Here is a 20050-nt window from a genome sequence, read left to right on the forward strand (position 1 = left end):
AGTTGGCATAATATTTGGTTTCCCCAATGGTTGTGCACTTACTTTCACACATATTATTTCAGCACAGCCTTGTACTTTGTCTTCAATTTAATGCCATACCTTAGCCAAAATATTTCTGGTATAAACACTCCCTCCTCAAAGGAAGAGAATACATACTATAACTAAGACCCAGTAGACACCATGATTAAATTCTGGGTCCCCGCTTCACATCTCCCTTTCGGGGTGTTTGTAACAGTTATAATGTAAACAGAGGCAAAAGTAGTGGTTTATTACAATAGTCTAAACTTTGCCAGCCTCTTCAATCAAACATGATTACTTGACGTTTCATGAAAGCAGAAGTTTACCACACCCTCAAAAGCACAATAAACATTAACTGAGCAATCTTATCCTCTAATTATGGTAGTGGAGGAAAAACACGGTCACTAGACCAGCAGAAGAGCTGCCATACCCTATAACCACTCGGCTCAGGAGAAAGGAAACAAGACCACTCTGAAAATCCTAACATGGCATAAAAAGTGCAGCTACAAGGACGGCACCCCTAGAAAAACTGCCAAAGACCACCAATTGGGGCAGAGAGAGAAAGCAAGAGAGCAGAAAGACTTCGCAGAACAGCCCCTGGACAACTCTGGGCACTGGATTCCTTCAGAGGGAATGCATGGTGCTTCCCAAGCAAGGTTCAAGATCCACCCAGGAAAGGCTCTTTTGACAAGCAGTCAAGGAAGAGGTCAGGACTCTCAAGCAGTAACCGCCAATGACTTACTGAACAGAGGGCAGGCTTGGGAAGCCTGAGTTCAATCCCCGCCATGGATAGGTGGGAGGCAGGGAACATGACATGCTACATGCCTAGCAAAGAACACAGAAAGCCCTGACAAGGGCAGAAAGCACTCCGACTTGTACTGCAAGCACCACAAAGCTCTTCCCTAACCATACAGCCTCAGCGGTGACATGTATAGATGTATCATGGCTATTCGTCTTGCTACAGCCATAGATTCCAGGAGCTGCTGAGCAGGACCCCTGACTGTGCAGACTGTCTCTGGTATGCAGGGAGGCCAGACTGAAGCACATACAAGAAGAAACAGGAGGGGGCCCGAACATACAGCAACACCTGAGCCAACTGGGAAAAGGATCACGTGAGTTAATAGGCTGGCTCTTGCATTGGCCAGCCAGCGCTGTTGGCCTACCCTCTATCTCAACCCATTCTTGTCCCTCCCTACCAACAGCCCTACGCACCCCGAAAGCAGCACCCATTCTGCTTGTATGTCCTGGGAGACCTATCTCCTCAACACCCAGGGAAACTGAGTGTGCTGCTGGCCCTGAGCCCATCTGGTTCCCTGCCCACCCATTTCACAGTCCCATCCTAAGGTCAGGATGTGAGTAAGGGCTCCCTATCTACATTCCTTAGGGAAAAGACAGAACAGATGTGGCAAAGACATCACCTTTGTGGATGGAGGTGATGGCTGGGCAGATACTTAGCAGGCAGCTGATCCGCAGGTGACATGTTCCTTTCAGTGCTCGTTCTGGGGTATGTGTGCGCCTCTGTGTGTGTGTGTGTAGGGCACAGCTTGTTCTGCCCAGGGTCAGGCCTGGTTGAAATTGGGTTGGGTGACTTAATGTTATGAATTGCCTAGAGAGCTTCAGCTACAGGCGGTATGGAAATATACATCATGATGATGATATATCTATATTATGACTCTCATGAACGCCAGCTGTGACATTGGTCAAACAGGAGTGCCTAGACAAGAGAGTGGACCCATATGGAAGAATGAGCCCCCCCCCCGTGTGGGGGGGGCACTGTACCCCATAATTCAAGGGAAAGAGAGCTAGAGTTCTCCAGTTATGACTACACTGCATTTATCGTCTGCCTTTTTTCCTCTTATGAGGAACTCAATGTGGCTCACATAGTCCTTCTTTACTCCTCACGATAAGAACCCTGCGAGGTAGGTTTGGCTCAAAGTCCCCCAGTGAGCTTGATGGCTGAGTGGGGACTAAAACCCAGACATTACTGGTCCCTGGTCCAGTACTCTTAATTGCCACACCACACTGGCTCTTGAGATCGCATATAAGAAGAAGGTAGCAACAGCAGCTGTGATTATACTTTGCAGAATGGTCCCTCCCACACACCAACCCTTTACTAGTGAGTTGTTGGGCTGCTCTGTCCTGGGACTTCCAGTAGTTGGGAATGGAGTAGCTGCTGAGTGTTTATGTCTGGAGTCCCACTGTGAGGTCCCTTTTAGGAGACCAGCGGTACCTAGGGCGTTCCACCAGCATATCTGTCATGGCAGTGACATGACACACCTTGTATTCTGCCAATGCAGAACATTTCCAACCTTTAAAAATATACAATATGTTAAGAGCAGTGAATCAAAAGAAAGCAGTGTAAAATAGCAGCAGAAAGGAAATGATGAGATTAAAAGGCTTGGGAAAATGCAGAAGGCTTTCCTTGGCCCTAAAATCATATCAGAGCAACTATCAAGGCACCTCCCCTGAGATGAGAGGGCATTCTGCAGCTAGGATACCACAACAGAAAAGGCCCTTTTCACAGGTAATTATTTGCAGCCCCTCCACTGCAGGTTACCTGGAAAATACCCTTTCAGAAAGAGCTTATATGGACAGGCATCTTTCAAGACAGGCACTTCTGCAGGTACTCTGGTCCCACTCCAGTTCTGGTCTAGATTCATATGGCATTTCCAAGCCATATGAATCTAGACCAGAACTGGATTGGATCTGAAAACATAACCAGGGCAGTTGACACGGCATCAGTGCAACAGGATCAGAGCACCCATTCTTAGGAAATGGCCCAGCAACTGTGCTCTGACTCACTCTCATTTGAACAGCCCCATGTGCAAAGCTCCTAATACTCAACTAGGAGCACATGCATTGCATCGAGGGTGTGCATGCATTTGGCAGAGGAGACGGAATCTGTTCTATCCAGTTCCGCTCCTGAGCAGCAAGCTGGCATTTTCACTGGCAGAGCGTTTGCACAGCTGGATCAGGCGCACAGTGCCTGTCTCTATATATACACAGAGAGAAATTGCTTCTCAACCAACTAGTGGTATATTCATAAATCCACCCTATTCATGTCTCCTGCTAACTGAATCGGGGTGAAAACATATTGGTGCAGTCCCCATCACAAGAACAGTAACCTGTTTCACATGCAACACCAACTCTTTGGTTAAATAACCCAGGAACTGGTGTGGCTGTGTGTACTGCCTCCCACCAGGTAATCATTTCCTGAATCAGCTTCCCAAAACAACCCAAGAAAAACCTGTTCCTGTCTTATTGTCATGATGTGCGAACCTGGCACTGCGAGTTATACAATGCAGAGTATGAACCCAAGAGCAACCCATGAATTTAAACTCTGGATAATTTAACCCTTTTTTCAGGCCACCTTTCAGGGCAGGAGCCTCCCAAGGGAGTACACAACAATAAAGATATAATAAAATAAATGCAGTAACAGAAACACTAAGAACAGAAGAAACATTCTGAAAAGCAGCAAAAAGATACCAGCATCCCTACTGATTTCCTCCATAACAGAAGTGGGAGCATATGGCAATGTAAATGCATACCATATCAACACTGTTGTTTTGTTCCTTGCAGCTTACCAACACTGAGGAGGGATTCAAACAGCCAATTTTTCTGCCACTGACTGGCTTAGTGCAACCCCTGTGAGGCAACATTGACAAGTTGTTGTCATGACTTCAGTGGAGTTCATCATTCAATCCCTTCCAATCCTACCATGAGATTGCTTTGTTTCTCATGTCGGACACTTTCAGACACTGTGATTTCACATGGATCCAACACAGAGGGATCACATAAAAGGCGGTCACATGCTGAAAAAACGGCTTTTACCCTGAGACCAGAGAGAGAGAGAGAGAAACCAAATTTCTCACAAGCAGGTGTAAGTGGACAACCAATGTGCCTACTCAGCCACTGTAATTCTCTCTCCAAATGATGTCAACTGAAGTATATCAACCCTTACTACTCAAGTCTCAGGAGATATCATTACCATGTGGGAGGCTAGTGTTTGAGTTTTCACATCAGTAACCATGGGACAGGATAGTAATGATTACAGCACTTCAGAGATGACACTACTCACTGAGCCCTTGCTTGACTTCAGAGGTTGCTGAGACCCTGCAGTTACTTAATACTCCGTGCAAGTTATTACTGCTGCTTTAGATATGAGAGGGAACTTGTGCGTGCTTACAAACATTTATTTCTAAAAATGTAATCTTTTCACTCAACGTTGACTGTACAGGATCCTATCGTGACAAAACATCATCAGGAATAATTACAAGGGTTATAATTAGGTTGTGCTGTTCTGAGTAGTGCATTGTTCTGATTACTTCAGTCAGTCAATTTTACTGCATCTAACCATAGGTTCCTGCAGTCTTACCAGAAAAGAGAAAGTCATACGCAGAAAAGTGAACAAGCCCATCAAATTAATTCATCATGTGCACAGCTTTCAGCAACAGTTTTTGGGACCTCTGCTCTAATCTTTTTGGCAGCCAAAGTGAACAAAGCTACTTGACTGGTTACATAAAGATCTGTATCTATGAATAGTTTACACACATGCTCAGTCAAAGTTCTATCAGTCATTCCTCCCAATAAAGGTGCAGGAAATCTTTTTTCTGGGACTAACATACAATGCATAGAAGAATATATAATGAATAATGCCCCCTGCTTGAGCGACTCTGCCTACAGAAAGATATTGAAAAGGGCAGAAAACCTCGATACTTCTACCCAAATATGAAGAAGGCACAGTCAGGATGTATAGTTCAGTAAATGCCTTTCTTATATTGTATTAGTTGTCAAACGTCCTCATGTAAATATTTACAATGTTGACAGGTTTTAACAGCCTATGCATATATACAATTCAAGTTTAGCACTTTTGTATCAAGAGAAATAACAAAACATTTGTTTAATAAAACCGGTACAATGATGAACAAATTCAGTGTGGTTGAGCCAATAGCAATCTATCAAAAGAAGTACAAAAGTAATTAGTTAGGAAGAAAAAAGAATAGGCTTGTATTAACATGAATAAGAAATTGCAGCCTTCCAAGAAAGCAAGTATTTCTCTTAGTTCAACTTTGGCGCAAATGAGGTTCTCCAAACCAGTTGCCCTGTCAGATTTCTTCAATTCTTAAGTCAGATTTTATATATCTATATAACTGTATTAATGACCTTCCTGAGCTACATTTTTAAGCACACACACACAGAGACACCATCCAGCTCTCCATGCCAGGTTCCTGTATTCATTTAAAAATCCATATTAAAATGAAACTGTTTACCCAAATGTCATTTACTTTTGAACATGGAATTGGTGCATAATATCAGCAATCTAGTGATGATGACATGTTTGATATCATGTTAACACTGTGATCTCATGTCTGAAGGGTGTTTTTTGTTTTAAATTTCAGAATTATTATTGCTTTTATTATGTAATTACCTAACGCAATTTTGAACAATCACTATCTATCATTTCTGTAGCAAAACTAGCTCCTTTTTATGCATGAATAACTAAGGGATATGCTTAAGAGGACACAACATAAATAAAGCAGATCTTCCTTTGTGCGTAGTTACCCAACAGCCTCTGGCTAGACCAATTGTGTTTCGCTCCTCAATTTGCCTTTTTACCTTCTGAGGCTCAGGACATTGTTTGCAGTACTTTTCCTTCTTTCATTAGATAGCAGGAAAAGAGAACACTACAACCATCTTTTCATGAACTCATGGTTATTTAGAGAACTGAAAGAGTAAGTAATAAGGACAAAAACCTACAATTGTGAACTTTATTCTAGCGGACCCTATCTGTTTGTCTTCTTAACAAACCTTATTTACATCATAACATGCCCAACTGTGTTTTTCTCATGCCGGCCTTGAGTACAAAGAAATAACAGCAATGCATATGGAATTATTTTACCTTGTGCTTGGCATGCAATTATTAGAAAAAGCTGGGAGTATTGGGTGCTGCCTCTGGGCCATATCAATGGATTCACCTGGTTCCTCACCAGGTCACTTCTTTCTGCCATTACACAGATCTAGAACGTACAATTTATCATTGCACAAAGTGGACAGGGTTCTGATACCAGTGGAAATACACAGGTTAATGTTTTTAGAACAATGGCTGTTCCCTACATTCACATTATCTCTATAATCGAGCTCTTAAAAAATGGGTCTGCAAGTTGGAAGCAGAAGCCACAAGTACACAGCACCAACTGGCAGCTTCTCTCACCTGTGATGTGACTAAATGTCTCCATCATCAATACTGAACTGGTAGATGTGTTAACATTTGTGTGGTGTTTTGAAAAGGAATTAAGAAGCCAGAGAAACTGCCTGATAGTATGAATGGAGGGCAAGACTGACAGCTAAGCCTGTGTTAAATTGGCCTCTATTAACCTTCACCATCTTGGTGACTGCCAGATAGGTTGGACTGCAATTCCTAGCTCGTCCACCCTGCTAATTTTGGTTGTAAAGTCAAGCTTACCCTACCAACTCAAGGCTGTCTTTAATTTTGACTGGGTTGGTACCACAGGACGACGTGTCATGAACATGCAGTCCGCCTTGGCGGGTTGCTGTTTTGTCTGAATTTCCGTGCAGTGGCTTAATTTTTGGGAACAAGCCATGCAGAGAAACTATGGCTTGTTGGAGCCAAGTATCCCCTTTTATTGTAAGTTGACACAATGAGCTACAGTGCTGCTCAGGAGGCTGCAAAAAAGCTTGCACAGCTTGCTTTTGGGCATCTCCCCAGTGCCAAAACAGCACTTTGGAAAGACCATCACTTGTTCACCACTTCCCTCGTCCCATGCCTCAAAGAATGTGCAGTTGGTGCCGTGATATTTATTTGGGGCGGGGGGGGCGGGGGAGGTCATTCTTTCACAAGTGCCCACTAATGGATAGCTGATATAAGCACTGTCCAGGCAATCAGCTGATTCATGCACAACTGTGAAGGAACAGTCAAGAAATAACTGTAAAAGAAAGAAGAGACCAAATAGCACATCGGAAGCACTGAAAATGGCTGGAGAAAGCCAGAAGACTAAGGGGAGACATGGTTTCTCCCTCCTGACAATGCGATCCCCTTGGTTTTAAATTGAAATGATACTTCTCAGCATCCTCCACCCTTTCAAGGCTTCACCAATTCTCCAGTAACACTAGAAAAAAGATATTAACTCTCCCACCAAGGTGTGCTGCCTTGTCAGAGTTCTATAGCAGTTTCTGCAGTTCCCTGATACTTTAAAAAACCCCTCCGAAATCTACACAAATATAATGGCTGGGAAGCAAATAGAGCGGAAATCTGTGCACCTGCATTACATTCTCAATTACTGCAGATGCACAAATTTTCCCTCCATTTATTCCCCAGTCCTTAAATTTGTATTAATTTCTGCATTTTTTAGAACCTCGAGTGAACTGCAGGAGTAAGTGGTTCAAAGAAGAGTCCTGAAAAGTGGTGAAATTAGTATCTCCTGCAGTAGGCTGGAGACTTTGGGAAATGCTGAAAAGGTGAAGAGTGCTGAGAGGTGTCAGTTCAACACTTTAAAGTGACAAGAGCACATTGCGAAGTGGGAGATATTGTCCCCGTGCCCTTTCTGTGCACCATGCTTTGCCACTTATCCCCCACTTTACCAGTAAATTTCAACTGACAACGTGGCAATTGGTCTCTGGAAGCGGTGTGCAAATTAGCCTATATGCAGTCTCACTGTGTCAATCCCTTAACTAAGCCTCTTCTCCAGCCCTCTGACAGCTGAAACGGACAGGAAGATTGACTAGACAACATTGCACATATTGGACCACTATAAGAGTATACTTACTTACTTACTTACTTATTTGGAGTGCTTGTATGCAGCCCCATTCACATAAGCCTCAGGGCAGCTTCCAACAAATAAATAACAATATACAAAAATATACAGAATTGGAAACATCCCGGAGTTAGATAAAAGCAATAAATAATTTAACAATCAATTAAAATAACATTTAAATAAAAAGGTCTTGGCCTGGTGCCAAAAAGCAAATAATGATGGCGCCAGGCAGACCTCTCTGGGGAGCTCATTCCACAGATGGGGCGCCACCACAGAGAAGGCCCTCCTCCGGGTACTCACCCACCTAATTTCCTTCATGGAGCGTTCCTGGATTAGGGCCTATGCCGCCGATCTTAGAGGGCAGGAGGGCAAGTATGGACGGAGGCGCTCCTTCAGGTACCCAGTTCCCAAGCCGTTTAGGGCTTTATAGGTAAGCACCAGCACCTTGAATTGGGCCCAGACTTCAATGGGAAGCCAGTGAAGCTGACAAAGGACTGGGGTTATATGAGAACAACGCCCAGTCCCCGTCAGCAACCTGGCAGCAATATTTTGCACCAATTGAAGTATCCGGACCGTATTCAGGGGCAGCCCCACGTAGAGCGCATTGCAGAAGTCTAATCGGGAAGTGACCAATGCATGCATCACTGTCGCCAGGCAATCGTCCACGCAGCTGATGGATCAGCCGAAGCTGATGGAAAGCGCTCCTCGCCATGGCCGACACTTGAGCTTCCAAGATCAGCTTCAGGTCGAGGAGCACCCCCAAGATGCGGACCCTGTCCTTCAGAAGGAGTGCTACTCCATTCAGGACAAGGTCCAGGTCCCCCACCCCAGAGTCCGAACCACCCACCTACTTACAATAGACCAACCAACAAACAAACAAAACTGAAAAGTATGAATGCAATTGTACAGGGGCTCAAAAACTAGAATAAGGTATGGACCTAATTGTGCTTTGCTGAGGTTATGAAATTTTGCAAAGAGAAACGTAGGAGTGAACAAAAACGAGTAACAATTGGATGTGGGGGAGAGAGCAAGCAAGCACTGCCACAAAGAACATGGCAATATGTGCCAGGAGTGACTGACGGACTGAGGGGGAAAGAGGGAAGAACAACTTACAGGAAATTCAAGCTACCAACTCAACCCATCCTGTTTACTGGCAAGGTGCTTTGCATGGCATGAGAAGGTTCCCACTGGCCTGGTTTGCAGAGCACTGGGGCAAAAACAAGCCACAGTGGCTTTTTCTCCCCACCCTAATTTGCCTAATTGCTTTCACACTGCCTGGTTTCCAGGATCACCTGAACACAGTGAGGCACACTGCAGGAGAGGCTTCGCAATCACCCCAAGTCACGCCTTTAAAAACAGACTGGGCAAATTCATGGAGGGGAGTTCTGACATGAGCCACTAGCCATGATGGTTTCAAGTTCACAGGAAGTTTGTCTCTGAGCTGCCTACTGTTGACTAGTGAACTACTGTCTTCTCTGGGCTTCCTGGAGGCATCTGTATACCACTGCCAAGAGTCCCTGTTTCACTGGTGTTACTGTCAGGCTCGCGAATGTGTCTCTCTGAAGTGCCATGGATGACCACACTCCTTCCTTTGGTCCCATCATCTTTCCCCCAACTTCCAATAGTTTGGAGGGTTACCGAGTTTTGTGTAGCTCCCTGCTGCCACATTCTAAATGTTTTAATTTTTTGCCCCTACTCCTCTTGCCTTGGGTCCCATCACAACTGCAATGCCTCCCCCAACAGCTTCTATCAAATTAGATTCGTCCTTTGGGCTAAAAGAGGTATGCAACTCTAACCTACTGGAAATGTTCCAGCAGGGTTCCAACGTTCGTCTGTTTTGCTTCTCGACACGCTTTGTTCCAACAGCAGCTAATCAGAAATGAAGGCACAACATAAGAAATATGCTACAATCCTCATTCATGGATGCACAGACTAGAGAGTTTCAGATATTATTTGGGGTACCTCAGATGGCACTGAGCCAAACCAACTTTTAAAACAAAGCAAAACATTACAGAAATTTGCTACAGCTAATAAACGCAAGCCTTAATTTCTGGAGAACAATACCACATTCATTGCTTAGAGCTGATCACATCAACAGCATTGTGTTTTTAATATGCAATTTATCACCTTGATCTCTGATCAGGTACATTTTAAAGGATTACAAGGAATATATTCCACTGCAGCCAGGTTTATTATTAGTATTAAATGCTTTTGCCAGTTGTACACAGCATTTTTGTTTTCGTTCCTGTTACAGAAAGTTAAAATGGAAGTGACATGATTGACAAGTACCTCACAGGCAAACCCTGGCAACACTTAATTCAACTCCATCTCTTGGCTTCTGAAGCAGAATTCTTTCCCAACTGTTTGTCTTCGTAGTGACTCCCACAAAGCTCATTCACGCCAGCCTCAGTCTATTCCTCATGTTGTGCATTTATCCCTGGGATGCATTATCAACATGTGGCACATGTCCTTGACATGCACAGAAGAGTTGCACCCCAGGACAGCAGCATGCATGACAATAGTGTTGACTCTTACTCCATTATGGTTGCTGGGATGTAACTGAGAAATCTAATAACTGTGACAGTGGGCCTTTAGGTTCTGCCTTGCCTTTCCAGACAGTGAAGCTGCACAGACACTAATGAAAGGTTAAATGAATAGGAATAGCTGACAAGAGGTACAATGAAGAAGGGGCTTGGTAATCTACAGACACTGAGCAGAGATCTTTGGCTCAAGCAGAGAAAGGACAGCACATCAGCAAGTCACAATATTTAAAACAGCTTGCTATACACAGAGGCTTTTGTGTCTGGATACATGTCTGGCTCTGGAAGAAAAAAAGATACTGAAAAGGAATTCCAGCATGGGGCACTTTGGCAAATGTAAGGTCACAAAAAGGGGAAAATGTTTTCTGTGTGCTGTTACATCTTTGTACAGAACATTAAAAAGCGGCTATTAAAGAGAGGAATCACAAGTTTCAGGACAATAAGGCCTGCTGGATCATTACGACACTGTTGCAACGCTGTTGTTCAGTAATATCCCAACTGATGTGTCTTAAGGATGCAGATGTATTTGTTTTAGAACCAAGAGCTCCATATAATCTATACACTTTATCCACAAGTCTTCTTCCTAGAACTATCAAAACCATAGACATGGATACACTGCCCAAAAGGTAACAAATTGTTAGGTATTGAAAAAAAAATGTCCAAGGACTCTGAGACTTTCTAGACTTAAAACTACTCCCAGCTCTATCACAAAAACACTTTTTAGAACTTTGAGATTAAAAAAAGTCTTTGAATTGTGCCTAGTGCAGATGGAATATTATCTTCACAAAAAATGACCAAAACACAAGTTTCTCAGATTTTTTTCACTAAAGTAACAGAATTACATTAAAAAGAAAGGGGGGGGGGATCCTGTTGGAGAGCAGCAGCCAAGAGTAAAAATGAATGGGGCTGGGAAGAGAGATCACATGAAACAATGCAAAAAGTAACTGGATGATAGTATTACCTGTGAATCACTATCTTAACCAAGTTTACTCAAAAGTCAATCTCACTGGATTCATTAAGGTTTATTCGTTGGCCTGCATAAGATGCCAGGTGTGCTGCTGAATATTATGCATGCTCACCCAGAAGAAAGTCTCACTAAATTAAGTTCCACTTATCTTCAGGTGAGCACATACATGAATAAGCATGAATGGATTACTTTTAAGTTTTACAATCTAATTCTAAACATACTTGCTAAAGGTAAAATCGTATCCATTTCAGTGGAACTTGCTTCCGTGTAGAGATAAGCAACCTGTGTGATGCAGCTGCTAAAGCCAAAACACAGCAAGACCCCTAACAAGATCTTAGGCTATCTTAACAGACGCCTACTGTCATAGTTCCTGGTGTCCTGTGTCGGTCAGGTCACATCTACAGCACTGTTCAGATCAGGTGCCAAATTTGAATTAGGACCCCAATTGGAGGATGCCTGGAGAGGAATGACCCAAGCAGTGAGAGGCCTGGAAACCAAGTTCTATAGCTGAAGTGATAGGAACATTTAGCCTGGGGAAATGTTTGAGGAGAGACATGAAAGCAGTCTTCTAATAGCTAAAAGGCTGTCACACAGAAGACTGAGCAGAGTCACTCCAGAGGGCAGGACTTGAACCAGTGGGTGGAAATTGCAGGAAAACAATTTTCAGCAAATCATTAGAAGGAACACCCTAGCAGTGGGAGCTGTTTGGCAGTGGAAAAGATGCCTCAGGAGCTGGTTGGCTCTCCCTCACTGAAGTATTTAAGCACTAGGTGGATAAGCATCCATCGGCAAAGCTGTAGCTATAACCTGTGTTGCAATCCTGCACTGAGGAGCACAGTTCAATTAATAATCATCCCACAAACATCATCCAACTTTTATATCTCACAAACATCAGTGCCCCGATATTGCAGTAACCTGCATTGTTTAGCAATGGCAGAGTATCATAGGCCTGTGCCCATTTCATTGCAGAGGTACCCAATGCAATAGATTTGCCCATTCATACCAGTGGAAGGGTTGAGTGTTGCTTGAATGAAAGCACATGTGCACAGTAGTGAATAGTGATGTGCCTGCACTGGATCATTTGTATAAATTCCAAGTAAAGGGGATGAAGGGTGTTTCTTGATATAGCTGACACACAAAGAGACACGTCATATCTTAACAGACTTTATCCATGCATGATGAATTGTGTTGTACGGTGCTGATATAAGATACCTTGGAAGGCTGAAGCCACATAACTTTCTAAAAGAAATAAAATAAACAACAACAGCTTTCAAAGAGTTTGCTATCCTGCAAGTTCTAATTAGCCTAAAATAAAGGCTTCCACTACCATGATAATTGAGTGCACGTCTCACTGAAGTGCGAAGGCTGCCCAAGTGGGTGCAGCACTTCAGACAGTAAGTAGTGGCAGTTCCCATGACTGTATGCTGCTGTATTCCATAAGAAATAATAATCCGAACACATATGTAACTAGCATGTCAGAGAGGAGGCTAAGCTGGATCCTTTTTCACTGACATGCTAGGTTTCTACGTACAGGGATTTATTTTGATGGAGCAGAGCAGCGTTCAATCATGTAGGCCCCTGCCTCCAGTCCCAGCCATTATTTTACCATGAGTGATCATTAGACCTCCTCTGCAAGTGATACAAGACTGGCTCTGGAGTCTTATATTGCAGATTTCAGTGGCTTACCTGGAATTGCTGCCTGTTTAAAGCAATAGTTTTGAAGTAGAAAACTGTCACAGGATAATTATGAGAAAAAGGTATCTGAACAGGAATGGCACCAATATGTAAGTGGAGTGGGGCGGACATCAGATAAAAATAAGGAGGAGTATTTTGCCAAATGGAAAGCACTGTGGCCCACATCCAGGGTGAGTTAATTGCAGGTAAAGCAGTGATCTTATGAATGCTTTTGTAGGCTAGCAAAGAAATGAATGGTCCACACCACTGTTTTCAAAAGGATCGGCAACGCAACCTGCTAGGCAAGTTATCTCAGCTCATCCCCAGCCAATGTCAACTCAGGCCAGCTAGGACTGAAGTTGGGAAGACTTTCGTTGGGTTGTTTGTTGGGCTTTGTTCACTGGCCTGGAGGAATCTTAAATTTGTAATGTGTACCTCCCCACCAGCAACAGGATGAGAAATTAATTCCAAAACAGACAGAGCACACAGGCCAGACTGAACCTATTCCGGGGACAGTATAGTTTTGGGTCCAGAAAATGCAAAGTTGGGGGCCGCCCTTCTCCCAGAAAGCCCATCTGAGCTGTTTTACCTGCTACTGTGGGCAGGAAAATAGATAAACACAGCTCTCTGTTCACACACACACAGTAGGGGGTTCTAGTGTGACTAGAATGTGGCACTTTTCTCTATTCCCAGACATGTGATAGCAAATAACTCAGTTTTTCAAGGGCCCTGGGATGTATTGTTGATTGTTTTAAATATTCCGTATCTTCTCTACATAGGTTTTATATTGTGCATTTTAAGAGTTTCATCTTTATAAACCATCCAGCGATGGTTTGGGCTGTTTTTGTTTTTTTGTTTTTTTGGCTCTATGGCAGTATAGAAATGTAATAAATAAAAGAATCAATGAATACAACTACAGCACTCACAAGGTAATCTCTTAACCTGCCACTTTATGGCTCTTAGGATTATATTTCACTGAGTCTAGAGAGAGATCCAACACTGGAGATAGATCCTTCTTCCCAGGTTCTGTGGAAAGTTCCACCATCACACTCCCCTGGCTGTTGGGGCAATTAATGTTGGGAGAAGTGAGAAGGGGGTGGGTAGAGCAGGGATAACCCTGGATCTGTCTGATCCAGAGTCCTGAATGTGCCCAAAATTTACCCCAGCCAGTGTAATTTTCCTTCCACCCTTTGCAACAGGAGCAAAAGGGGGTTTTATATGTTTATTTCCTTATTTTAAAAAGATAAACAAACAGTAGGGGAAAGAATGCAACTCCTCCCTCACGCACATTGACTATGTCGAGTTGCTCCAACCTCGGTGTTTTCCAACTTGGGAGGTAGGGTTGCCCTGCCCCAGAAGGACATTACACTGATTTCAAGCATGAAAATTAGTCATTGAGACAGCTTTTAAGGCACTATGATGTATGGGGAAAGTTAAGTTTTAAATGTGCCTGGCTCAGCAACATGTAAAGAAAAGGACTTTCTCAGGAAATTGGAGTGAGGGAAAAACAGTGTTAAAAATCTAATAACAGACGTCCGAAAATGAAAACCAAATCATTTTGCATAAACATCATAAATATCACCTATAAGATTTCATGGAGTCATCAAAAAAGACAAACTATGACGACTCTGATTCAACAGCAGAAGCATTGTAGTTCATAACACTGAAAAAATGGACACTGATAACAAGATCATGATGCTGCTTCCAGTTCTTCAGAGAGAATTTTAAGCAATCCTATTTCATATTTCTACAGTTATTATTTTCCAAAGAGCCAGTGGGGAGAAAGAGGTGAGGCACTATTTTTCCTAAATGCTAAGTATTCTTGATTTTAACTCAGCAGCTTTCCCCCATGCCAAAGCTTAAAGAGAACTAGGTGATAAATGGGAACATCTGCTGTAATGTATGCAAGGTAAATACTACTTATCAAACTTTTAAAAACTTAAACATTTCCAATTTACACTTGTCTTGGTGTAACCTAGTTTTAAAACTTATGTTGTATAATGCGTGTACATATTGGGGGTGGGGTGGAAACTATCTACTTTGGAACCTATGATAACCTTATTTAAGTTGGAAATAAGTTCAACTGATTCAAAAACGGGACACAAACTTGAACGAAGAATCTTCAAAACTAGGATGTACATGTAATAAAACCAGAGAGCATATACATAATGCACACTTAAGTCATTTGATTTTTAAAATGCTCAGGGATAGTTTTCCTTTCCTTTTTTTTTTTTCAACACAAGACTGGAAATGCCGATAGTAATTTTCTCACTCTCACTCTATTTTCACTAAAATAATATTTACACAGAGTAACTGCAATGACTTCTTTTCTTGCTTAATCTCTTATGTATTCAAGTACTGGATACAATGGAATTACAATTATTTAGCAGGCTATAAATAATGTATCTGGCATGTGCAATTGATATTTAGCATGTCTTACTAGAACTGTAAAAGGCTCATTATAGATCAGCAAATCATTTCTAACAAGCAAGTTCAGCTGTGAAATACCGAAGGAAACCTCTACTGTATACTGCTAAACTGGTGGGTGGGGGGCTGGCAAGTATATATGAGTGTTGATAAAGGACATGCACTGAATACAGTGAGGAACAGACAATCCAGAGTGATTATTTTTTACTTTAAGAATGATACAAAACCAGACTTATAAGCCCACCACTTTAAGAGCTGTTTTATTTTTAAAAAAATGAAGAATGAACAACAAAGAATAACCTGCCTTGGTCTACTTTTGGTGAGGGGCCAGTGCCCAGTTTCATCTTTTCTGAACAGCTATATTAACCAACTTTAGTTGCTGTGCTAATTTCTGTTGCGCAGGGACTACCATGGAAGCCAAAAGGGGGAGAGGGAAATACACAAAAAGATCAATTTGCTGGGAAAGATCAAATGAGAAAACTGTGGGGACAGCACCAGGTCAGAATGTGGAGAACCTGTTCTTCATTAACTTTAACCCTCTCGGGATGTCACACACTACCTGTCCATGAGCTTATTGAACTGCCTAACCCCTCATCCCTGTACTATTCTTCTGGGCCCCAAGTGAATCATATCCTGCTGCTGACAAGTTTAGCAGGGGGACTGCGGCTGAAACATGAAAAGTGCTTTTCTTTTTGTCTAAATCAGGCAGATTTCTGGAGAGAGAGAAAGAGAGGCAATGCAGCATTCACTCGTGACATGGCAAGATGAAATGAGAGGTCTGGGCCAGTCTTGGAGTTGTGCAGATAAAAGTAATCAAGTGACACTCCTGGAATGCAAATTGGCATTCTTGGACTGCAGCAATTGCACAACCCATGAAACATCCCTGACAGCAAGCAAGATTAGGACAAAATGTTATGTAAAAGCATTGCACAAAAAAGCAAAGCAAGCCCCCCATCTGAAAATTCAAACTGTTAACATTCATAGATTATAATACAGGAAGAGTCAGGTCTGTGTCTTCATTCAGTACATTCACTGCTTTGTTTCATAAGGCTGCACAAGCCAGTGTGTCAAATACTCACATAGATCCTCAACCATGTCTACTGGCAAGAATGAAAAACATTCGGGGCAGTAAGAAATAAACATGGACGCCTGCTAGATTTCTTACAATGTAAATACTGTTCAAGTAACTATTTTCTATACTAATTATAACAATTGAATCTATCTTTGCTATACTTAATTGGTGTGTATATGGACCAATAGAGAAACTTGAATTAAGCGTAGTTCATTGTGTATAACTCCTGAGCGTCCTTTTACAGTGTGCTGTCTCCTAACCTGGTCATATTAAAGCTCTTTGATGTGCAAGTGTTTTGTTACCGCTTGAATTTAAAATTTAATACAACTGAAAACCTTTATTAGTGTATGTGCTCACAGTCGCAAATTAATACTTGGGAAAATTTAAAAAGAAAGTGCACCTTATCCCTGTGTGCGTATGTCCTTAGCTTTCAAGACAGAAGCATTCTGAAATTCTCAAGGGCAAGAAGTTCCATACTTTCCTTGTAAGAAATTGGTATTCTTCAGAAGAACTGTTGATCAGGCAGGTTTATTAAATATTACTGGCTGAATGAACTTTATAAAAATCCAAGTGCTTCCCCACCGTTTTTAAATAGGAGAAAAACTGTCCTGTTTTCAAAAGTAATACTGACCATGGAAGATGATATTATGATGGTACATGAAAATATTTATAAATGGGTGATAAAGAAAAATAAATGTTCACTTCTTGTCTTCTAAGGTTCTGATTACCATGTAAGGAAAACATCTGCAGGACTGAAGATGTCTATAATATTTTCCTGTGACTTTAAAGCTTCAAGCCATTTGCTCTATTAGTGAGGTACACATGCAAAAAATTTAAAGACACTTTAATCCTGGGTCTACTTCAATTATTACATGATGTCCTTTGAGCATCAATTTTACAACAGCTTGACTCTGGGGTAAATGAGAAGCATCATAAATTGCAGGCTGCTTTCAAAACCACTTTAATTTCTTCCCGTGTTACTGTAACCACAGTCCTGAGCGCATGATGCTTGGCTTCTCCTTCACCCACCCCACCTCCTCTCTTTATTCTTCCCTGCATTTGACAGTCACATCTCCTACACTCCAACAGGGGCTTTGATCACTGGAACAAGACATGTCACTCCATGGAAGTAGAAGGGAATACTATTTTCGCTAAATACATTCTAATTACACACACAGAACACAAAGCATCCAGTGCCCAAGCAGAGGGTCATAGCAGCAAAGCACGCAGGAGTTCAAGTACACTTAAAATGCATAACAGTGGTCCAGGAAGAATTCACCCTCATCCCTATACTAAAGATGGCCAAAGCCTCCTTTCGCCATCCTTCCCCTCAGCTGAGCCAGTTGGATCGTTTTAAACTGCAAGCAGAAGTTAATCTAAATAGATGTCTCCCTACTTCTTTTAGTGTGTCTGCTATTCGCTAACAGTCCGCATCACACAACGCAAGCAACAGCGTTTGAGTAAGAGGAGATCCAAGTCTCCAAGGGGAGAGATCCAAGCCTCCTTGCATAACGCCTTGAAAAAAAAGTGAGGAATTTTAAAAGTTATCAGCGTTTTGCAAATTGTTGAGCTAGGGGTCTGGATGCCCGTTTGACTTGCAAATACAACCACGCACAGAGCCAATCATTTCTGAATCACGTTTACGAATCGTATTTATAAACCCCCACCCCATCCAGCACGCTTCCTCATTTCGATGGCGCTTCCTTCCGAGTAAGCGTGTCGAGGTTGGCAAACCTCGGTCCCCAGCCTTAAGCAAAGGTCCGCCCGCGCCCCGTCTCGCCCGCGCACGGCAAGAGCATTCCGCGGACAAGTTTTGCTAACAATCGCCGCCCGGAGAGGTGCAAACTGCGACGCACATGGCCAAAAAGTTGCTAGCGGACGGCGGCTTTACACTTCTGGTGTTTGAGCCTGAGGCGTCGTAGATCGCCTGTGCACACGCTGCGGCGCGGCTCCCTCCCGCCCCGGTTCCGCAGCAGCCTATTGATATGCTATCAAAGCTGACCTTTCTGCTCGTGCACCCCTTTCAGCTCCGACGGGGAGGGGTTCCTCCCCCGCGGAAGGGATCGCGCACACCTCCAGGAAAGCTCTCATTCATTCGCCCCTCCCGCCTGTTTCACGGATCGTCCCTCACCTCTGGTGCAATCCGGGGGGGGGGGGAGGAAAAGCAAAAGAAAGAAATAGCGCTCCCATTCAATATCCCCCCTCCCCACCGGGGAGAAGTGAAGGGGAGGCGAAGAGGAAGAAAAGGAAAAACTTTGGGCGAACTTCTAGAGCATGACACTGCCCGACATCTCTCCCCGCTGCCCCCCTCCACACAATTCAGGAATTTCTGCCCGGCTGCTTGTTTGTTCCAAAGCTTTGAGAAACACGCTTCCAGGCAGGGCTGTTTGCATCACGGCACACATTTACCCAAAGAGAGAGAGCGCGCGCGCGAGAGCGAGCGAGGGAGAAGCTCGCCTGGTTTGGGTTTTTGTTTTGTTTTGAGGAAATAAAGAAAGGATGTTGGAAAACTTCTTACCATTTCTGCATGCTGCTTGTCAAGTGCACCCCCTGGCTCTGGAACTCCTCGCAGCGGCAGCGCCTGCAGCGGCCCTTCCTTCCTCCTGCTTTCTCTCCCCCCTTTCAATCGCTCCCCCCACTTGCTCTTTCCAAGCTCTCACCAGCCCTCCAGGTGATTTTCACACACGCACACACACAAGACCGCGGGAGTCTCCCAGGTCTTCACACCCCCAAAACTTCAGCGGGCGTGGGCTGGGGTGGGGGGGGGGGAGAGAGAAGCAGGAAAAGAAAAGGTTTGCGGAGGGGTCAAGAGGAGAGAAATTTGAGTCTGGTCCTTCCACAGGTTGGGTGAAAGGAGGGGGGCAGTCGTCCCAAAAAACTGAAGGAGCCCGGCGGTGCTTCCCTTTCTCTTCCCCCCCCCTTCCTCCTCCTCCTCCTCCTCTTCCCCTCCCGCCGCTACTGTACCTCAGAGCAGCTTGTTATTGGTCCTGGGGAAGAGTGAGAGGAGGTGGGGAGTAGAAATGGGAAACTTTTCCCCCCTTGGGCAAAGCCGGAGGATCCAGCGAGAGGTCGCCTGCGCCCAGCTGTCAAAGGCGGAAAGGCGGGGGACGCCCGCCCAACCCCGCACCGAAGGAACTTTTATTATTAGGAAGCCGCTCCTGCGACTGGGCGCTTTTGGGGCGCTCGCTCTTTTCTCCCGCGGCCCCGTCTCTCTTTCGTGCTCCCTCTCCCGCTCAGCCTCTCTCCCTCGCCCTCTCCCTCCAGCGCCACCGCCGCACCCCTCCCGGGCCGGCTCCTTCTCGCAGCGGCGGCACACGCGCTCCTGCCGCTGCTTCTTGTCTTCCTTATCAGCTCAAGGCGCCCAGGCGCCGCTGGGGACGGAGAGCGAGAGAGCGCGCGCGAGAAGGGGGAAAGCGCGGAGCAGGCAGGGAGAGAGGTGGGAGGACGCCGCCGCGATGGAAGAGAGGCAGGGCGCGCTCGGGAAGGCGAGAGCAAACTTCGGCGGCGCTTGAGGGAGCGCGCGTCTGCCCGCCACCCTCTCGTGCGTCCCGGCTTCCGGCTCCCAGCCGCCCTCTTGCAG

The 20050-nt window shown here is 44.2% G+C and overlaps 1 protein-coding gene across 3 annotated transcripts in view; it reads right to left on the minus strand.

Moving 5' to 3' along the window:
- The window catches only part of BNC2 (basonuclin 2), a 454605-nt gene extending 435509 nt beyond the window's left edge, over positions 1 to 19096 (minus strand). For 2 of the 3 annotated variants that reach the window (XM_044427976.1, XM_044427981.1), the window contains exon 1: positions 18989 to 19090. In XM_044427976.1, coding sequence (XP_044283911.1) covers positions 18989 to 18991 — 3 coding nt within the window. In that variant the 5' untranslated portion in view covers positions 18992 to 19090. Of the gene's footprint in view, positions 1 to 18988 lie in introns of all 3 variants that reach the window. The other variant, XM_044427979.1, reaches the window with a different exon arrangement.
- Between the last annotated feature and the right edge of the window lie 954 nt (positions 19097 to 20050).

Source organism: Varanus komodoensis, unplaced genomic scaffold (assembly GCF_004798865.1).
Source record: "Varanus komodoensis strain SLA01 unplaced genomic scaffold, ASM479886v1 scaffold19, whole genome shotgun sequence".
Classification (NCBI taxonomy): Eukaryota; Metazoa; Chordata; class Lepidosauria; order Squamata; family Varanidae; genus Varanus; species Varanus komodoensis.